The sequence below is a fragment of the Silurus aristotelis genome, assembly GCF_946808225.1.
Source record: "Silurus aristotelis genome assembly, chromosome: 3".
NCBI classification, from domain to species: domain Eukaryota; kingdom Metazoa; phylum Chordata; class Actinopteri; order Siluriformes; family Siluridae; genus Silurus; species Silurus aristotelis.
In genome coordinates this window covers 34,723,369-34,739,623 of record NC_139576.1, presented here as the reverse complement: position 1 = coordinate 34,739,623, position 16,255 = coordinate 34,723,369, and the positions used below count along the sequence as shown (strand labels likewise).

At 40.0% G+C, this 16,255-nt stretch overlaps 1 protein-coding gene and 1 long non-coding RNA gene across 3 annotated transcripts in view; one reads left to right on the top strand and one right to left on the bottom strand.

Moving 5' to 3' along the window:
- Positions 1–16,255, bottom strand: part of LOC310723855 — a 99,867-nt gene that overhangs the window by 52,143 nt on the left and 31,469 nt on the right. The window lies entirely within an intron of this gene.
- The window catches only part of tmeff2a (transmembrane protein with EGF-like and two follistatin-like domains 2a), a 94,792-nt gene that overhangs the window by 71,337 nt on the left and 7,200 nt on the right, over positions 1–16,255 (top strand). The window contains exon 5 of one of the 2 annotated variants that reach the window (XM_083537257.1): positions 4,798–4,894. In XM_083537257.1, the coding sequence (XP_083393383.1) occupies positions 4,798–4,894 (97 nt within the window). Of the gene's footprint in view, positions 1–4,794; positions 4,895–16,255 lie in introns of both variants that reach the window. The other variant, XM_083537256.1, reaches the window with a different exon arrangement.

Genomic DNA, 16,255 nt, shown 5'->3' with positions numbered 1-16,255 from the left:
GGGTGAAGGGAGAGCTCGCTAACTCCAGTTGCAACAGAAATCATATAAGCACAGACAGGTTTCCAAAACTTGTGCTTTTTTATTTTTCTTGGCAACAGTGTTACGGGTTAGTCAAAGAAACTTAGAAATGAGCATCAGAAAATATTAAAGACATATTCCTCGGTTTTGCACACATGCAGTAATACCGGAAAAATGCGGCGGCAGGCTATTCCCAAAATGCCGCTCTGCTCTTAAAGGAGCCACACCATATTTCACCCGTTACACCGTGTAACAGACACTGTCTTTCGTTAAAGCCTATGTAAAGTTCATTAGTTTCAGTGTAGACATTTATGTTCAAAATAAAAATCTGTCAAATTCAGTGGGTGCGGCTTATATATGGGTTGCTAGTTAATAGTCCGGAAATTACAGTAAATGAAAAAACAACAAAATTGCTTATTTGGAATGTTAAGCTTCACGTACATGGGCGTTGGATGAAATCATCTAGAGTTGCAATGATCTTTAGTTAGACCTGAAGGCCTGCCATCATCTTGTCTGCATCAGCATTGTGAGTTTACCCCTGATCATGGTTTTAACATGGTCGCTCCGGGTTCTCGATTCCGATTGGCTAGAATATGTGTTCTCGTTTGTTTTTAAAATTTGTTCTAAATTAGCTTATTGGTCTTATGAGCAATTTTAACCATAGTAACATACAGTATAACGCAGTTGTTGTAAACATTCCTGAATGATCTAACCAAGCAAAATAAATCTGTTTTTCCGAATCATTTACATGAATTTGCCAAACTAGAAAAAGTAAAAACATTAAAATGAGATATATAATAAAAAAACAGCCTAATAATTATTCATTAAAAAGTAAAATCAGGCACTAATACAATGATAAAACAAAAAACACACTAATAAGACACTACAATATTGCCTATAATGCTGCATAAATAGTCCTAGTTGTAATGATTATATAAATCACTGCAAATTTGGGTTCAATTCATCTGCATGGCTTTTATATGGATCCATTATGCAGCACATCCTATTATTTGGCACAAAGAACTAGAAGTACAACAGCAGAAAGGATCTTTATTTCCATATACAAGTTAAATGACGAGCCTTGACATTTAAATTTGCCTTCACTCTTTCCTCGTTTTCGCCTTCGTTTGAAAATGCATATTTTTCTCTCCGTTTTTGGCCTTCTGTCCGCACTGAGATGACATTTTCAAAATCAACTTAAATGTAGTTTTTTGAAAACGCTCTGGCAGTTATAAAAGAGTCAGTCTGAATGCTCGATTCTGATTGGCTGGAAAATTGGTTCTGGTTTGTTTTCATCATTTATGGCGTTTAAGCATTCTTGTGGCTTAAGGGCCTTGACCAAGGGCCCAGCACTGGTGGTGGAATTTAAACTTAGGATCAGAAATCCATCATAATGAGAAATTGGAACATTTAAAATGAGAAATTGATTCAAATAAATAAATGAATGGAATCCAATTGTACCAAATTATCGCCGTGTACGATTTAAACTGGGCAGAATTCTAGATTCCTATATAAATTCAACAAAAAGGAACTTTTATATCAATGACGGCTTTAGCTTGTCAGTCACAGTGGTATAAACTTCATGATCATAATTTTTCACCACATTTTTAGTGTTTCTTTTGCATTTCCACAGTGGGCTAACGATTTAAAATGTGAACACAATACAATAGCCATGAATTAATTGTGTGTATTTTGTATTTCATATTTGCTTTTGTTGGGAAAAAGGGGATCGGATTGAATAATTAAATGTATGTTAGTGACCCGTAATTTCATTAGCTAAAACAAACATTAGCATGCAGGTGTTGATGCATCAATTGTTTGCACTTGTGCTGCAACTGGGGGGAAAAAAAAAATACACTCTTGCTTTCCTTCTTGTCATGAAGGTCACTTTTTTCCAAACAACACATCCACAAGATAGGCAACACTCATCCATCACGTACGTGACAGACTTTTGCGAAGCTCTATCATCTCTCCCTCTTTGTGCCCTTTCTGTTTCCTTTGGATCACCACATATACATCAGTCTCTTCCATCACAGGAAATCACGTAATGTTTTGTGTTTTACTGATTTGTTTTTGACGAACCCTTTGAAATTCAGGACCGTCTGTCTCGTCTGTCTCGTCTGTCTGTACCGTCGAACGCCCCCCCCCCCCCCCCCCACTCACAAACCAACTCACAAACCAACTCACACTTGTCTCATTTCTACCAAAGTGTAAATGTAGTAATTACTCGGAATCCGTGCTCATATTACGAGAGCTGAAAGCATCATAAATCATTAAGGTTAAAAGAAATTTCATCATCATCCAAAAAAAAAATGGTCATTACTAAATATAAACCGTGGAAGCAATTATCTACGGAAAAGCTTTTTTAATCACGAACGAGCATCAAAGAATGTTGACCTACATGTTAAATGCAGCTTAGCGTAGCCTAGATTGTTAGTTTGCAAACCCCTCGACTCTTTATTCTTAAATGGAGCAGCGCGGGATGAGAGCAGCAGGGGGGGGGGGGGGGGGTGGCGATCGACCACGCTTCTGGTCAGCGGAGATCAATACGAAGAGAGAGCAGCCATCTAGCAGCAAGAAAACGGGGATAATTGTTACAGCTTAACTCTTCCCTCTTTTTTCTAGCATTCCCCGCCTTTTGCTTTTGGCATTTTGCTTTCCCCTCTGGGAAAACCAGCGCACCTATTTTAATAAGGCTGAAGTGTAAATTAGACCTTAGGCGGTGGAGTGTTTTTCTTTTGTCGGACAGGACACCGGATTCGTCGAAGTTTAACGTAGAAAAAGATCGCTTGTGTGTGTCTGAGATTGAGCACGGACATATTGATCTCCCATATTGATCATATTGACCAGATTTCAAACTGCAGTTGTCATTTTCATCCTGCAGGGTGCATCGCAAACCAATGATATCGAGTCTAGCAAATAACACCGATATCGCAATAACCAGTTAGAGGCGTTTCTAATAAAACGACGCGTCTAGACTAATCCGGATACAGTTAAAAAATTGCGTTTTCGACTAAAAATGTTCCAGACTGTCGATTCGCCGTCGTTTGCATGTCCCTGTGCTGTGCACTAGCAAACCTTAAGACTTCTTAAGAACTTAAGTGATTTTCTCCTGCCATTTATTTGCTTCCCGGCTCTTTGAAACGCATGACTAAAAATGTGTCATCGTTTTTAAAAGCCTCCATTTTCACAGGCCCTGCTGCACCAGAACTGAAGTATAAGTGTGGACATGGCCACAGAGTTCTGGGTCAGTTCCAGCTGCAAGGACCTTTCGCCCCGGTTCGGTTTCATCGCGGTGCAACTGCGAGTGGAATGACACTTCGGTGGTTATTTGATTTGGTCGAAGAGATTGACTTCGTGTTATTCGAAACATTCTTTATTTTATTTTCTCTTTTTTTTTTTTTTTTCCTCTGATGGGTGATGGATACTTGCCCTTTTGGCCAGAAAGGACAATCGGAGGTATTTTCAGCCTGGTGGTTATTTCAGTATCGCTTTCATGCCTTTAGATCTTTTTGTTCCCGCTATTGAAAAGAAAGAAAAAAAAAAAACAACACGCACTTAATGCAAGAAGAAAAAGGTGTTTTGCGGAATGTTATTAAAGAAGGTTCATGTCGCTTGTCCTGATACTAAGCCTGATTACAGGCTATAAACATCTCATATTGCAATCGTTGCAAATTCAATTGATGCTTATCTGATTTGGTTAAGAGGTGACATGATATAGGTGTATAGCATGTGTACGTACTGTATACATATAGAATGAGCTCACAGCGTCTGCAGTTTTGTCCCAGGTTTGACCTTGTGACCCGGTGGAGCAGCAGCCCAGGTCGGCATTTCATCAGCAGACAGACACCACGACACGCGAGTCTCGGTTTCCAGCCAGACCAGTGACAGATAATCCTGATCGCGATCAGGGTCTCACTAAAAGTGTTTGCTCTGCCAAATCCTGGAGATGCAACAAGAGCCGGAACAATAACAGCGAGGGTCACAGAAGAACTTTTTCCGAAAGACAAAAGTAAAGAACTTTTTTTAGACAGGTGTCGTGTAAGTCCACGGACGGAGAAGCGCTTCGAAAAGCAAACAAAAGGAGTACTTATCAAGGCTTTAGATCAGTGCTGCAGGCTTTAACAAGGTCTGAGGCTAAAATCCAGGCCTTGAATAGACTCTTGCTCAGGTAAGACATTTTGTAGACAAGGTCAGACAGAAGGGATTAAGATGGTTCTGTCATTTGCTAAGGAGGAACAAGGAACAAGAGTCCAGACCAAACAAGCATATTTTAGCATCCGAAGAAATAAAGCTTCTTCATATTTACAAACATGACTTCTAAAACAAGAAAACCTCTAATGGAGGGTCAGGATCAGGATTAGACAGTGGTATGGGGGTATGGTGGGGTCAGATAGGTGCCAATCCTTCATAAAGAAAACACAATTTAAATTCCACAGCTTGCGAGATTGCTTTTCTTTCTGCTTTTCCATCCGTTGACGTGGGCCAATATGCCCTTAAGCGCCAGCCACTCACAGAGGAAGCCACCGTCCGAGCAACAAGTCCGAACTCATCAGAAAGAAATGAGCATAGAGGCTAGAGAAAGATCAGTGGGGGATTTCAAGCAGGCTCAAGATGGCATCGAGAGACAAAGAGGGAATTGGAATTGCGCCTTGCCGTATCCTCTTTATCCTTTTTTCACCTCGCTTGTGAAAGTCCTCCCATCACTTTCCTGGTAATTATTACCTTTATTCGAATCCATAAAAAATTGCCTCTCGTCCTCTGTGTGTGCCTCAGCAGGGAACGAGGGCTCAGCTGAGAATGGACAGAAGGAGACGTCCACCTGCGATATCTGCCAGTTCGGGGCCGAGTGTGACGTGGACGCAGAGGATGTATGGTGAGTCCAGAAAAGCTAAAAATCATTTGTTCTGTGGATGGTGTGATTGATAGCGATTGTTTTTTTACATGAATAAGCCACAATGGTATCTTTCTCTAGTTTTCTTCATAGGGTTGGTTACAGCACACTTTCGAAGGCTTTTCAAATAAAACGATGTAATCAAAGCCTTTACACTTGTTTGTCTGTGGCCAAACTCTATCTCTGCTTTGCTCAGCTCACACTGTACATGCCATCACACTATACAATAATACATTGACTGTGTATAACGTTCTGGAGAGCTCTTTGGCTCAGCTAAGAAGAAATTATCTGAAGAAGCTGGCTGAATATGCAAAAAAGGTTGATACGCAAATCTGTATAATGAACTGTCTTGCGGTTTTAATAGTAATGGTTGTAGGCTGTAAAACAATAGTTATGATTCAAGGTTTAAGTTGTGTATAGATCAATCTAGCAGCCCAGGTTTAGCTGTCTAGTGTCAGTAACCCAAGCTAATCATCTAGTGTTAGGGGCCCAAGCTAGTGTTATAATATTAGCACAATCAAGCGTTATAGTGTTTGTAGCCCAAGCAAGTGGTCTAGTGTTGGTAGTTTGGTGTTAGAAGTCCAAGCATGAGATCTAGTATTAGTAGTTTGGTGGAAGTGTTCTATCGTTAGGTGTTAGTATTACAATCTAGTGTTCTATTGTTAGTAGTTTAGTGCTAATAGCCCAAGGAAATATTTTAGTGTTAGCAACATCAGTGTTCTGATGTTGTTAGTTTAGTGTTAGCAGTCCAAAATAGTTTTCTTATGTTGGTAGTTTAGCGTTAGCAGTCCAAACCAGTGATTTAGTGTTCGTTGTCCAAGCTAATGTTCTGATGTTAGTAGTGTAACAGGCTTTATTTAATTCTGTTATGCATATTTCCACCCAGAATAAGTAATTGTTTAGGTGAACCCTGCACAAATGATAGTCTGGTTTTAGTAGCCAACCTAGTGTTATAGTATTAGCCGAACAAGCCAATATTTTAGTGTTAGTAGCCCAAGCTAATATTCTAATGTTAGTATTCCAAGCTAATGCTTTAGTTTATGTAGTCAAGCTAGTGTTCTAATGTTAGTAGACTACACTAGAGGACTAGTGTTAGTAGCCCAAGCAACTGGTCTAGTGTCAGTAGCCCAAGCTAGTTTGTAGTTTCGTGTTAGTAGTCTAAGCTATTTTTTTTATTTTTTTTTAGTATTGCTAGTGTTGATCTGTGAGAAGCTAATAAACAATGTGAATGCATGATGCAACAGTGTGACCCCTGATTACAAATTGGAAACTAATTGTAATATCTGACTACATTTGACAGAGTCTTGTGTTAAGAACACTTCACTTTGTGCATACCCTAGATATGCAGATTTTTTTGCAAAATCCTCCATTATTCCGGAATAATCTATAATTGAATCTGTAGAGTTCTGAAATTTTACTGTTCAGGTGCAAAGGTGACAAAATGATATTCCTCATCCTAGCATCCCAGCAAGTAAAAATGAAAGACTGGAAACGATGGGTTTATTTTCCCCAAGCAGAAAAGTTTTAGTCAGGCAACTCAGGTACTAAGCCAAACAATGGATCTATTTAATTGGTTGGACTCCAAGGGCACCAAGAGGTTTTTCAAGTACTCAGGACAATTTGCTCCTTTCTACCATTAGCCTCCTGATTTGATATGACACAGCAGGGCATGCAGTCTGCTGGCTGACAAATAAACTTGTTGTGCTTAAGTAGCCAATGGGCAAAGCCCAGGACAATAAGCACTGCAGTTCTGAGCAGCACCTTATCATTGACTCATAAAAAATACGCAGCAAACATGAAAAGAATATCATGAAAATGGTCCAAAATTCTGTTTGCCAAGTTTATTTTTAGCATATAATTATTTTGGGGGACTTTTCTTTTTCCCCCTTTTCTGTGCCAAAATTGGCCACAAATGGCGCTTTGGAACTCAAAGTATTTGTGACGTGAGGCGTATGATTGATTAGCCGACGTATTCCGTGGCACGCAGGAACGAGGGAGATAATGACAGTTTTATCTCTGTTAATGGAGCCGGCTTCGCAGCTACATCATCAAGAGCTCATTGACATTCAGCAGGTTTCGCAGGGAACCCTTGTCTCGCAACAGCAGGCAATCAGCACAATCAAGCCCTATAGAGGTCATCAGACATTCCGCTATGCTAACAAAACTTGTCAGTGGAATTTTTTTTATAACTAATTATTTTGATAGTTAAACCAACTGATTTGTATTCAAGCCTCCAGTTTTGGAAATTGATCAGCTCGACAGTTTGTATAACAAAATGAAATGGATTGACGATTTCAGATCGTAACACGGTAATCCTGCTGTCTGCTGTTAGAGCACTGCTGCTTCTCTGTTCTTTAATCAAGGAAGGTGTGTGTGCATTTGGGGGCTTTGCCTAAACACTAGACACACCAAACCAATTTGGAGTTCCAACAGAACTAGCGCAAAAGAATTATTCGGTGTTCGTTGACGTTCAGGGTTTTAGACCAGTTTCTGAATGGCATCTGTGATGTCTAAAGTTCGATAGGCATTTTCATCGTAGGCAATAACAGTAGGGTTTGGATGAACTATATGTAGCTACACTGACCAGACACAAGATCATGACCTTATAACATTATGAGTGGTGAAGTAAATAACACTGATTATCTCTTCATCATGGAACCTGTTAATGGGTGAGATTTATTAGACAGCAAGTAAAAATCTTTTTCAAAGTTGATGTGTTAGAAGCAGGACAAATGGAAGGATTTGAATGATTTTGATCGGCTAGAACATCTATAAAACTGCAGCTCTTGTAGACTGTTCCCAGTCTGCAGTGGTCAGTATTTATCAAAAGCTGTCCAAGGAAGGAACAGTGGTGAACCACTGAAGAACACCTTCAGTAAGTATTTCAGCTGAATGTCTGAAGAAATTCAGGTACCAAGCTGACCAATGGATTTGTCTAATTGGTTGGAGTCCAAGATTACCAACAGATTTTCCAATTACTAGGGAGACAATCTGCTCCAATCTGCCATTAGCCCCCTGATTTAAAATGACAGAGCAGGGCATGCTGTCTGCAAGCTGGCTGACAAACAAACTTGCTTAAGTAGCCAATGGCCAACACCAAGGACAGTTTTGGAGGTTTTGACCCGAAGACAGTAGCACTGATTGTTAGTGCCTTGCTCAGGGGCCCAAGTGAATCATCTTGGCGATACCGAGGCTTGAACCTCCAACCTTCCAATCAGTAAACCAGAGAATAGCTACCGGGTTACCACTTCCTACTTGTCTTTCAAGAAGGATAAAAAACAGAGTTTCCAGACTTTGGACAGGCACTGTGTAAATCTTTTAAATGCATAGTGTGACTATGATATTTGAAGCAAGTTTTAAATAACTACTCTACTTTTGACTTATTCAAACCAACCACCTGCATGTCTTTCTTCACCACATCTATCGTCTTCCTACTTGGCCTTCCTCTTTTTCTCCAACCTGGTGGCTCCATCCTCAGCATTCTTCTAACCCGTGATATACCCCATTATATACCCCGTGTCCCTCCTCTGCACATGACCGAAACATCTGAAGCACCACCTATCTAAACGCGTCTACTAATTTCTATAAAAAAATTCTAATCCTGTCCATCCTCGTCACTTCTTTCTTTTTTTCTTCTTTTCTTTTATCCTTCCATCTTTCTTTCTTTACTCCCTTCCTTTCTTTCCTCCTCTCCATTCATCCACCTGTTTATTTATTTAGCCCTTTTTTTATTCATTTTTATTGTCAAAAGTATATGGACACCTGACCATATACTTCTCTGCACATGATCGAATTCTCTCAATCGTGCCTCTTTCACCACGTCTTCAAAACGTCCCACCTGCACGGCCCCTCTAATAAACTCATTTCTAATCCCTCGTCCCTCCCGATGAAAATCTTCGACCTTCAGCTTCGAATTCTCCAATACAACGCAACCTGTTTCAAACAAATAAATAAATAATTGCAGATGAAGTCATTTTTTGTGCCGGACAAAAGCTAAAAAAATTATGAAACGTCGCCACAATATCAAGTAGTCGTGTGAAGTCTCAATACAGCCAACAAAAGCGTCTTATTTCCACCGAATAATCGCTCGGTCACGTCCCGATAAAGTCTACTTCAAAGTTCAAAGCTATGAAGAACAGCTCATTAAAGGATTCCTAATAGAAAATTCCAGATGATGAATACGGAGCATTATCAACGGCAGCACAGCCAGTGGGAATTCTTTTTTTTTTTCCGAAATAAGGGAAGGATGTGGATTCGGACACCTTCTTCTTTATTAGGCCATTAGGGAAACTTCTGAGTGTTCTCTGATAAGGCTGTTGGCTCGGTCGAGCTGTTTTTTTTTTTTTCTTTTTCAAAACCGGCAGCGAGGGAGAGGAGCGTTCATGGGTAATGGAAATGGGCACATTTTTAGACACCCCCCACCCCCCTTTTACCCAGCAGCCTCTTCGCTCAAAAGCTCTCTTAGGGGAATTACATGTTGGCCTTGGCTATGATTTAAACTGTTATAAAATTAAACCACAAGCAGCAGCGTGAGAGCAGAGATATAACGTCTCACCGGAACGAGGCAGTCCCTCTTTCCCTCTTTACCTCCCTCCTTAAGTCTTTCTCTCACTCGTTTGGTGATCGCCAGATTCCACTCGCTTATTCCGCATCCGTAGGGACGCTCCCGGAGTGCTTAGGATGACTCACTCATCTTTCTTTTCCTCATTGTCTCTTTCTCTTCTCTCCCTCTGTCTGCCTCTTTCCCATTTCCCTTGTCCTTTTCATCAATTTTTTCTTCATAACCCTCTCGATTTCTGTCTCTACCTCCACCATTTTCAGTTGTTTTTGTGTCCTGCTTTGTCACATTTTTTCCACATATATACAGTATATATATATATATTTTTTTTTTTTTTTTCTTTTTTCTTTCTCTCCATGTCCTTTGTCTGTCTCGGCCCCAATTCCTTCATCATTCTTATTTTCTCGTTATTAACTTCTCCATTTCTCTTTCCCTCCCATATGTCATTGAAGTTGTTCTTGTGTCCTATTCTATAAACCTATTTTTCTCTGATGTCTCTCTCTTTCTTTCTCTGACTTATTCTCTCTCTCTCTCTCTCTCTCTCTCTCTCTCTCTCTCTCTCTCTCTCTCTCTCTGTCTCTGTCTCTCTCTCTCTCTCCCCAAATGATTAGTTGTCCGTGTATGGTCCCATTTCTTTTTCTTTCTTTCTTTCTTTCTTTCTTTCTTTCTTTCTTTCTTTCTTTTTATTCATTTCTCTCTCTCCTCTCTCCATGCTTTTAGTTGTTTTTCTGGTGTACACTATCTGCTCATTTTCTCATTTTCATCCCCCCAACTCTTTCTTCCTCGGCGTGCCCTACGACAGGATTACAGCAGGAAACAATGGAACGAGGGATTAGAAATGAAATCGATGCTCTGAGCTGCAGTAATAATGTTTTATGTGTGTGTTCACACACAGCTCGAGCCTCGTGACAAGCGCTGTGTAAGACAAACCAGACTTTGTTTACAAAGATGGCACCAGTCAGATAGTGAGTATTTGTGTTTTGTATGCATGAGTGTTTTTGTGTGTGTGCGTCTGTGTGTGTGTAAGTGGCTGTAGAAGGGCAGGTGGACCAACAGGAAGCCTGCTGGCGAAGTTTAGATAACAGGGAAACCACATGGCTCTTACAAATCAATAAGACATATTCGCTCACTCAAGCAGATAAAAACACACACACACACACACACACACACACACACAGATAAAACTGCTACACGAAATCCTTGAATCACCAGGAAAATGTCACTAAAAATGCCTGCTATGAATTTCTTTGCCCTCACGTGTTTAAGTAAAAGAGAGAGAAAGAAATTGTGTGTGTGTGTGTGTGTGTGTGTGTGTGTGTGTGTGTGTGTGTGTGTGATGTTGACGCAGTGCAGTTGCAGTAGCACTAGTGTTTCGAGAAAGTGAGAGGCAGCATTAAATATTAACACTCCAGACACATTATCCTTTATGACCACCACAGACGGTCACTCTGGAGAGTCTCCTAGCCGTGTGTGTGTGTGTGTGTGCGTTAGCTGAAACCGTTTATGCTGTGTCTCAACTTTGATTTTTTTTTTTTGCCAGTGTATATGCCTTCAGTACAAAAATAGAGTGTTGGGAAACCGCGTAAAATGAAATACTACAGGCTGCAGTTACAGACATAACAGTCTATCAGACTGACGCAGAAAACTAAAAACATCCATTAAACAGCAAATGTGTTGCCATTGGAAAGAAGGAAATGGGTTGGAGCTGACTGGAAGTCCACTGTCATACAAATTAGCACTCTTTATAGCAGGAAAACAGTTCAAAATACAGCAAATGAGATCAATCGGAAGAAAAATCACCTCAGGTTTTACCAGTGGTGGACAGTAACGAAGTTAACAAGTACTTAAGTAGCTTTTTTGCGTATCTGTACTTTACTGAAGTATTTCCATTTGGGGAGATTTTTACTTTAACTGCGTAACAATTAAAGTCAAATATCAAATGGGGTAGTATAGTGTAATTTGTTAATTTATATTGCAAACATCCTGGCAGCGTCCCGAAGTATCATAGCGCATATACGCTGCTACGTTTGCCTGCCGAAAAAAATCACAAAATCGCAAGTATGCTAACGCATCCGCTTTTCTTTTGGACCATTGCTAACTTTTACTCGGTTTTGCATCTTACGTGTCACGCGTTCGAAGTGAAGTCGGATGCAAGTGCCGGAAACATGTACTAGCGGCGCCGTAAGTGATGGACAATAACAAACATGGAGAAACGGCCAAATAAAGGACAAGGAGGACTTTATCATTCTTGAGAACGCTAACGTCGGCAATAGTAGTAGCTCCACAGCTATTGATTCACATTGCTGATACACTATCTGTCTTTCACTTTTTTTTTTTTTGGGATGCCCGAATTTGCCTGAATACACTTTTTGACACACTAGTGGGGAAAAAAAACTAAATGAATAGCTTTCGTCTGTTTTCATGGGTGTACATGTTTTTTTGTAGTCAATGAGCATTATGCAAATTTGCTCTGGATGAGTTTTTTTGAGTTACAGTATATTAAAAGAAATGACAGATTTATAATTAGAATGTCACACAGGCCGGCCCTGTTCATCGAGAAGCGTTCAGGGACGGCGACTTTCTGTAAACCCGTCGTTCGGGAGACGTTTTTGCTGAGCTAACAGGTTCTCTTGATCTACATCCAAAAACGCACATCGCAGAACGAAAGCAGGCGGCTGCGTAGATTTCCTGTAGGCGCCGTAAGCGATTAACTTGAATCGCATGAGATTTAACGCATTCCGCGTCAGCTGAAAACTTATAGTTAACTTAACAATACCATTTCTGGAGCACTTGATGGCTAAGGGATGGGAGGCAGACAAGCGGTTAACAACAAGAGTCGGATTTATTTGGCATTTAATGCACGTTTATTTCTTTCCCAAGCTCTCCTTTTGCCATCTTATACCTCTTCATTGCTCACTGCAATAGAGGACACCCGTTATTAAAATTATGGACAGGTGTGTTATCCTTACCACTCAATTTCTCCAACACTACCCTGCATTCTTAAACCGGGATTTGAGTTCACCCTGCTTTCACACCATGTATTCATTACTATTAATAAGCTACACGTCTACACGTATATATATATATATATATATATATATATATATATATATATATATATATATATATATAATATACACACACACACACACAACTTGGTAAAAATCTTTCTGCCTGTTCCTTCAGTCTCTTTGACACCCACACACATGCACACACATCTAAGCCCTCATTACATGCTCACTAATGAAGGCTTGTGTGAATAAGAACAGCCGTCAGAACAAGTGTTGGGACCTCAAAGCCAGCAGAACTCATAAGCCACTACTCCCCGCTAATCCTCCTGGCCTCAGCCGATGACCTCATCACAGCTCCATTACACCATTTTATCCCCGTTCAATTCATGTCCACTTCTGTCCATTAACGCGAGTTATGTAGCCAAATATTTTTACGTTACGACCCTTTATGTGAGCAAATATCGCGCTTGGGGCCGAAATTGCGGGGGGGGGGGGGGGGGGATCGCGTAGGTTAGGGGGGGCGTGGGGGATTGGTGGTCGATGCCGTTTTTAAAACCCAGCGGAGTTACAAGCGACACATTACCTTTAGCTGAATCCGAAAATGGCACGCTAATGGACATTAAAGCACTATGTGGCGTGTAAAAGCCATTATTTCACACCCTGTGTGTAGTGGGATTCATTTCAGTGCTTGCTAATGCAGGCGGTATGGGGTGGGAAAAGGGGGGGGGGGGGGGGCGAAGGGACGTGTTGGGTAAGCCATGTATTTTACTGTTGTACTCTGTCCAAGAAAACGCTAACCTAAACAGTTTCACAAACCGAAGCCGAGGCTTTCGAAGGCTTCGCTGTTTACTGGCATCGCCACGCTCACTGGCGGATTTTTATTCAGACGTGCGAACAAGTAGGCTCGATGACTAATACACATTTATAGACACTGGTGCGTGGGAGGGTACGGCTGAAATATTAACCGTTTACGTGTCGCTGTTTCTGCTGTTTGATGCTCTATTGAAAGCCTGTGGCTAATTTCAAACCAGAGTCACAATCACAGGTGGAGTTTATTAGCACAAATTAGACTGGGAATTTATTATAGAACAGCATGTCGATATCTAGTAATAGTTACAGTTTATGTCATGGAATGTCCTCTAAACTAGCGTTCCCCAAATATTATTGCATCACTAGGGGGATTGTATGTTTTCATGTGCAATAAATAAACAATTATATATATATATAAATGAAAAATTCTACATATTATAGGATAATTATGTATAATTATACATTTTAATAAATAAATAAACATACATATTTAATTACATATATAATAAAAATGTTTACCATTTCATTGAGCTAGATTTATCGATGCATAGTAAAAAACATGTCTCAAACAAGGTGTGATACAAGGTGGAATCAAAAACGTTTCAAGACTAATGGTGCTATACTGACCACGTCTGCGAGTTGGAACAAAGAGCAAACAGGAAATCCTGCATGAAACTGGGCCAAGACGTTCGACATGACAAGCATTTGACATACGGCGACGCTGCATTGGAGTTTGCAGTTACAGGAGTTTTCAGTGGCATGTGTGCTTCTAGAGCAGAAGAACATAGCTGGAAGACGACGAGAGCTTGTGCTCAACCCCCGAAAATGTCGAAACCATTCAACAACTTGTACATGATGATAGTCGGAGAACAATCCACATGATCTCACTTCTGCACCCACCTTACTCGCCAGATTTTACTCCTGCGGACTTCGCCCTCTGCCCGAAGATGAAGATTCCAGCTCAAATCTCGCAGTTTTTACACCATTGCGCAGAAGGTAGGAAGAAGACTTCCAGGACGGATTACAGAAGTGGCAGAAAGTGGCAGGGGGCGCTGTTTTGTTGAATTGAATGCATTCGGAAACACGATCGTCTAAATGTCGAATCAGCCACCACTAGTTGTCACAAACAACTACAGAATTTGTTGACATTTTTCTCCACTTAAATAAGTTGTCAAGTCAACGACGTTACTACATTAAACAGCATTGAGCTACAACACAACATAAAGCTAAATAACGTGCATCGAGTGCAAACGGAGTGCAAACAAAAACCACTGCAGATAGACAACACAAGACTGTGTGGGACGCATAACACAAATTACAATATATTCACCTCATACACACCTGTTAGCCTGTGCTAATACATGATCACACACACACACACACACACACACAATATTCACCACTGGATTGCTCATTAGGGATAAAGGTACAATTATGTTATGCAAAATGATTAAATTATACAAACTCGCACGTCCTTTTGTAATTAAAGCTGCTGTAATGACGATTGTGAAAAGCGCTCTACAAATCTATTCAATTGAACTGAATTGAATTATAGGCAAAGAGCAAAACAGACCACGATGAAGAAATTTGTCTCCCCCCCTGTACAGAAACAAGAATCTGGGAGTTGAAATATGATATTAGTAGACGTGTAAATTCCAAGAATCGGAAAGTTTTGCAAGCGCGGGAGGCGTAAAATACAGCTGATCTCTAAAACATGTTCCAAAACACATACTCCCATGACTTGATGTTTTAGAATAGCGTTTAGGCGAACTCAGCCCTGAAATCATTTTAATAGAGTTTTGCAGACAGCCGTGAGAAAACGCAGGGAACGGCGAGAGGCAGCGCCGTGTTTTTTGCGAATATCGAATTCTTCTGTCGACAGCTTCCTCAGAGTCTGTGATGTTTATCCCCATTAATCATTTTCCTTTAATAATATTTCATTAGTATATTTTATGCGTGTAGGTACAGATTATTCCATGTTTCATTCCATTCGCTTTCATTTGATTTGCATGGACAAATGGTCACAAAGCAGATTTAGGGAAATTAATTGTGAATATTTGATATATTATAACTTTAAGGCGCTAAAAAACGATCAAAGAAAAACTCCGAGACAATACAATAAAAAGATTAGGAGTAACCAGATTAAAAAAGGAATCCATTATCATGAAGGTGAGACTGGATAATGATGATGATGGTAATTCATTATAGAATCGGTTTTCACCCGTTTCCTGATGACAACGATTCAAAAAGTTAGCTAACACCTAGCAGGTCAGTCTGTCTGTCACCCAAAACTATTGTCCATATAATAATAAATATTACTAATTGGTTATTATGCAACAGTGTCACCATTTTCACCATTAAGAGAATCTCCTAATCCCAGAGCTCGTGCAAAAAAAAGGCAATATGCAGTTGATCACCAGTTTTTTGGAAACTTCTTAGTCAAATAAAAAAGAAAAGATCTGATCATAAGTGTGTATAATTGTGTATATAGAGTAGAAAAAAGCTGTGTCCCAGCTGTGAAGCATAGTGGTGGGAGCATCAATGTTGTACAAAAGAAAAGACCTCGAAAAGATATCGAAGAGAAACCATGGAAGATAAACCATGTCATGTCAAGTCAAGTCGGCTTCAAAGTCACGCTAAGTCAAGTTATTCATTAGGACCACAGTGTTACATAGATTAGTTGATTTCCTTTTGGAATAAATAAAGTGATCTATCTATCTATCTATCTATCTATCTATCTATCTATCTATCTATCTATCTATCTATCTATCTATCTATCTATCTATCTATCTATCTATCTATTCTTACTTTTTAGTAATAAAAAAAGAACTGATCATAATTGTTTACAAAGTGGAAAAAAAAAAAATTGTGCGTTTCAATTCCTCCCAGATGTGAAGCATGGCGGTGGGAGCCTCATGTTTTACGAATTGTATGAAAGGAGAGAAGGTTTTTTTTATAAATTCC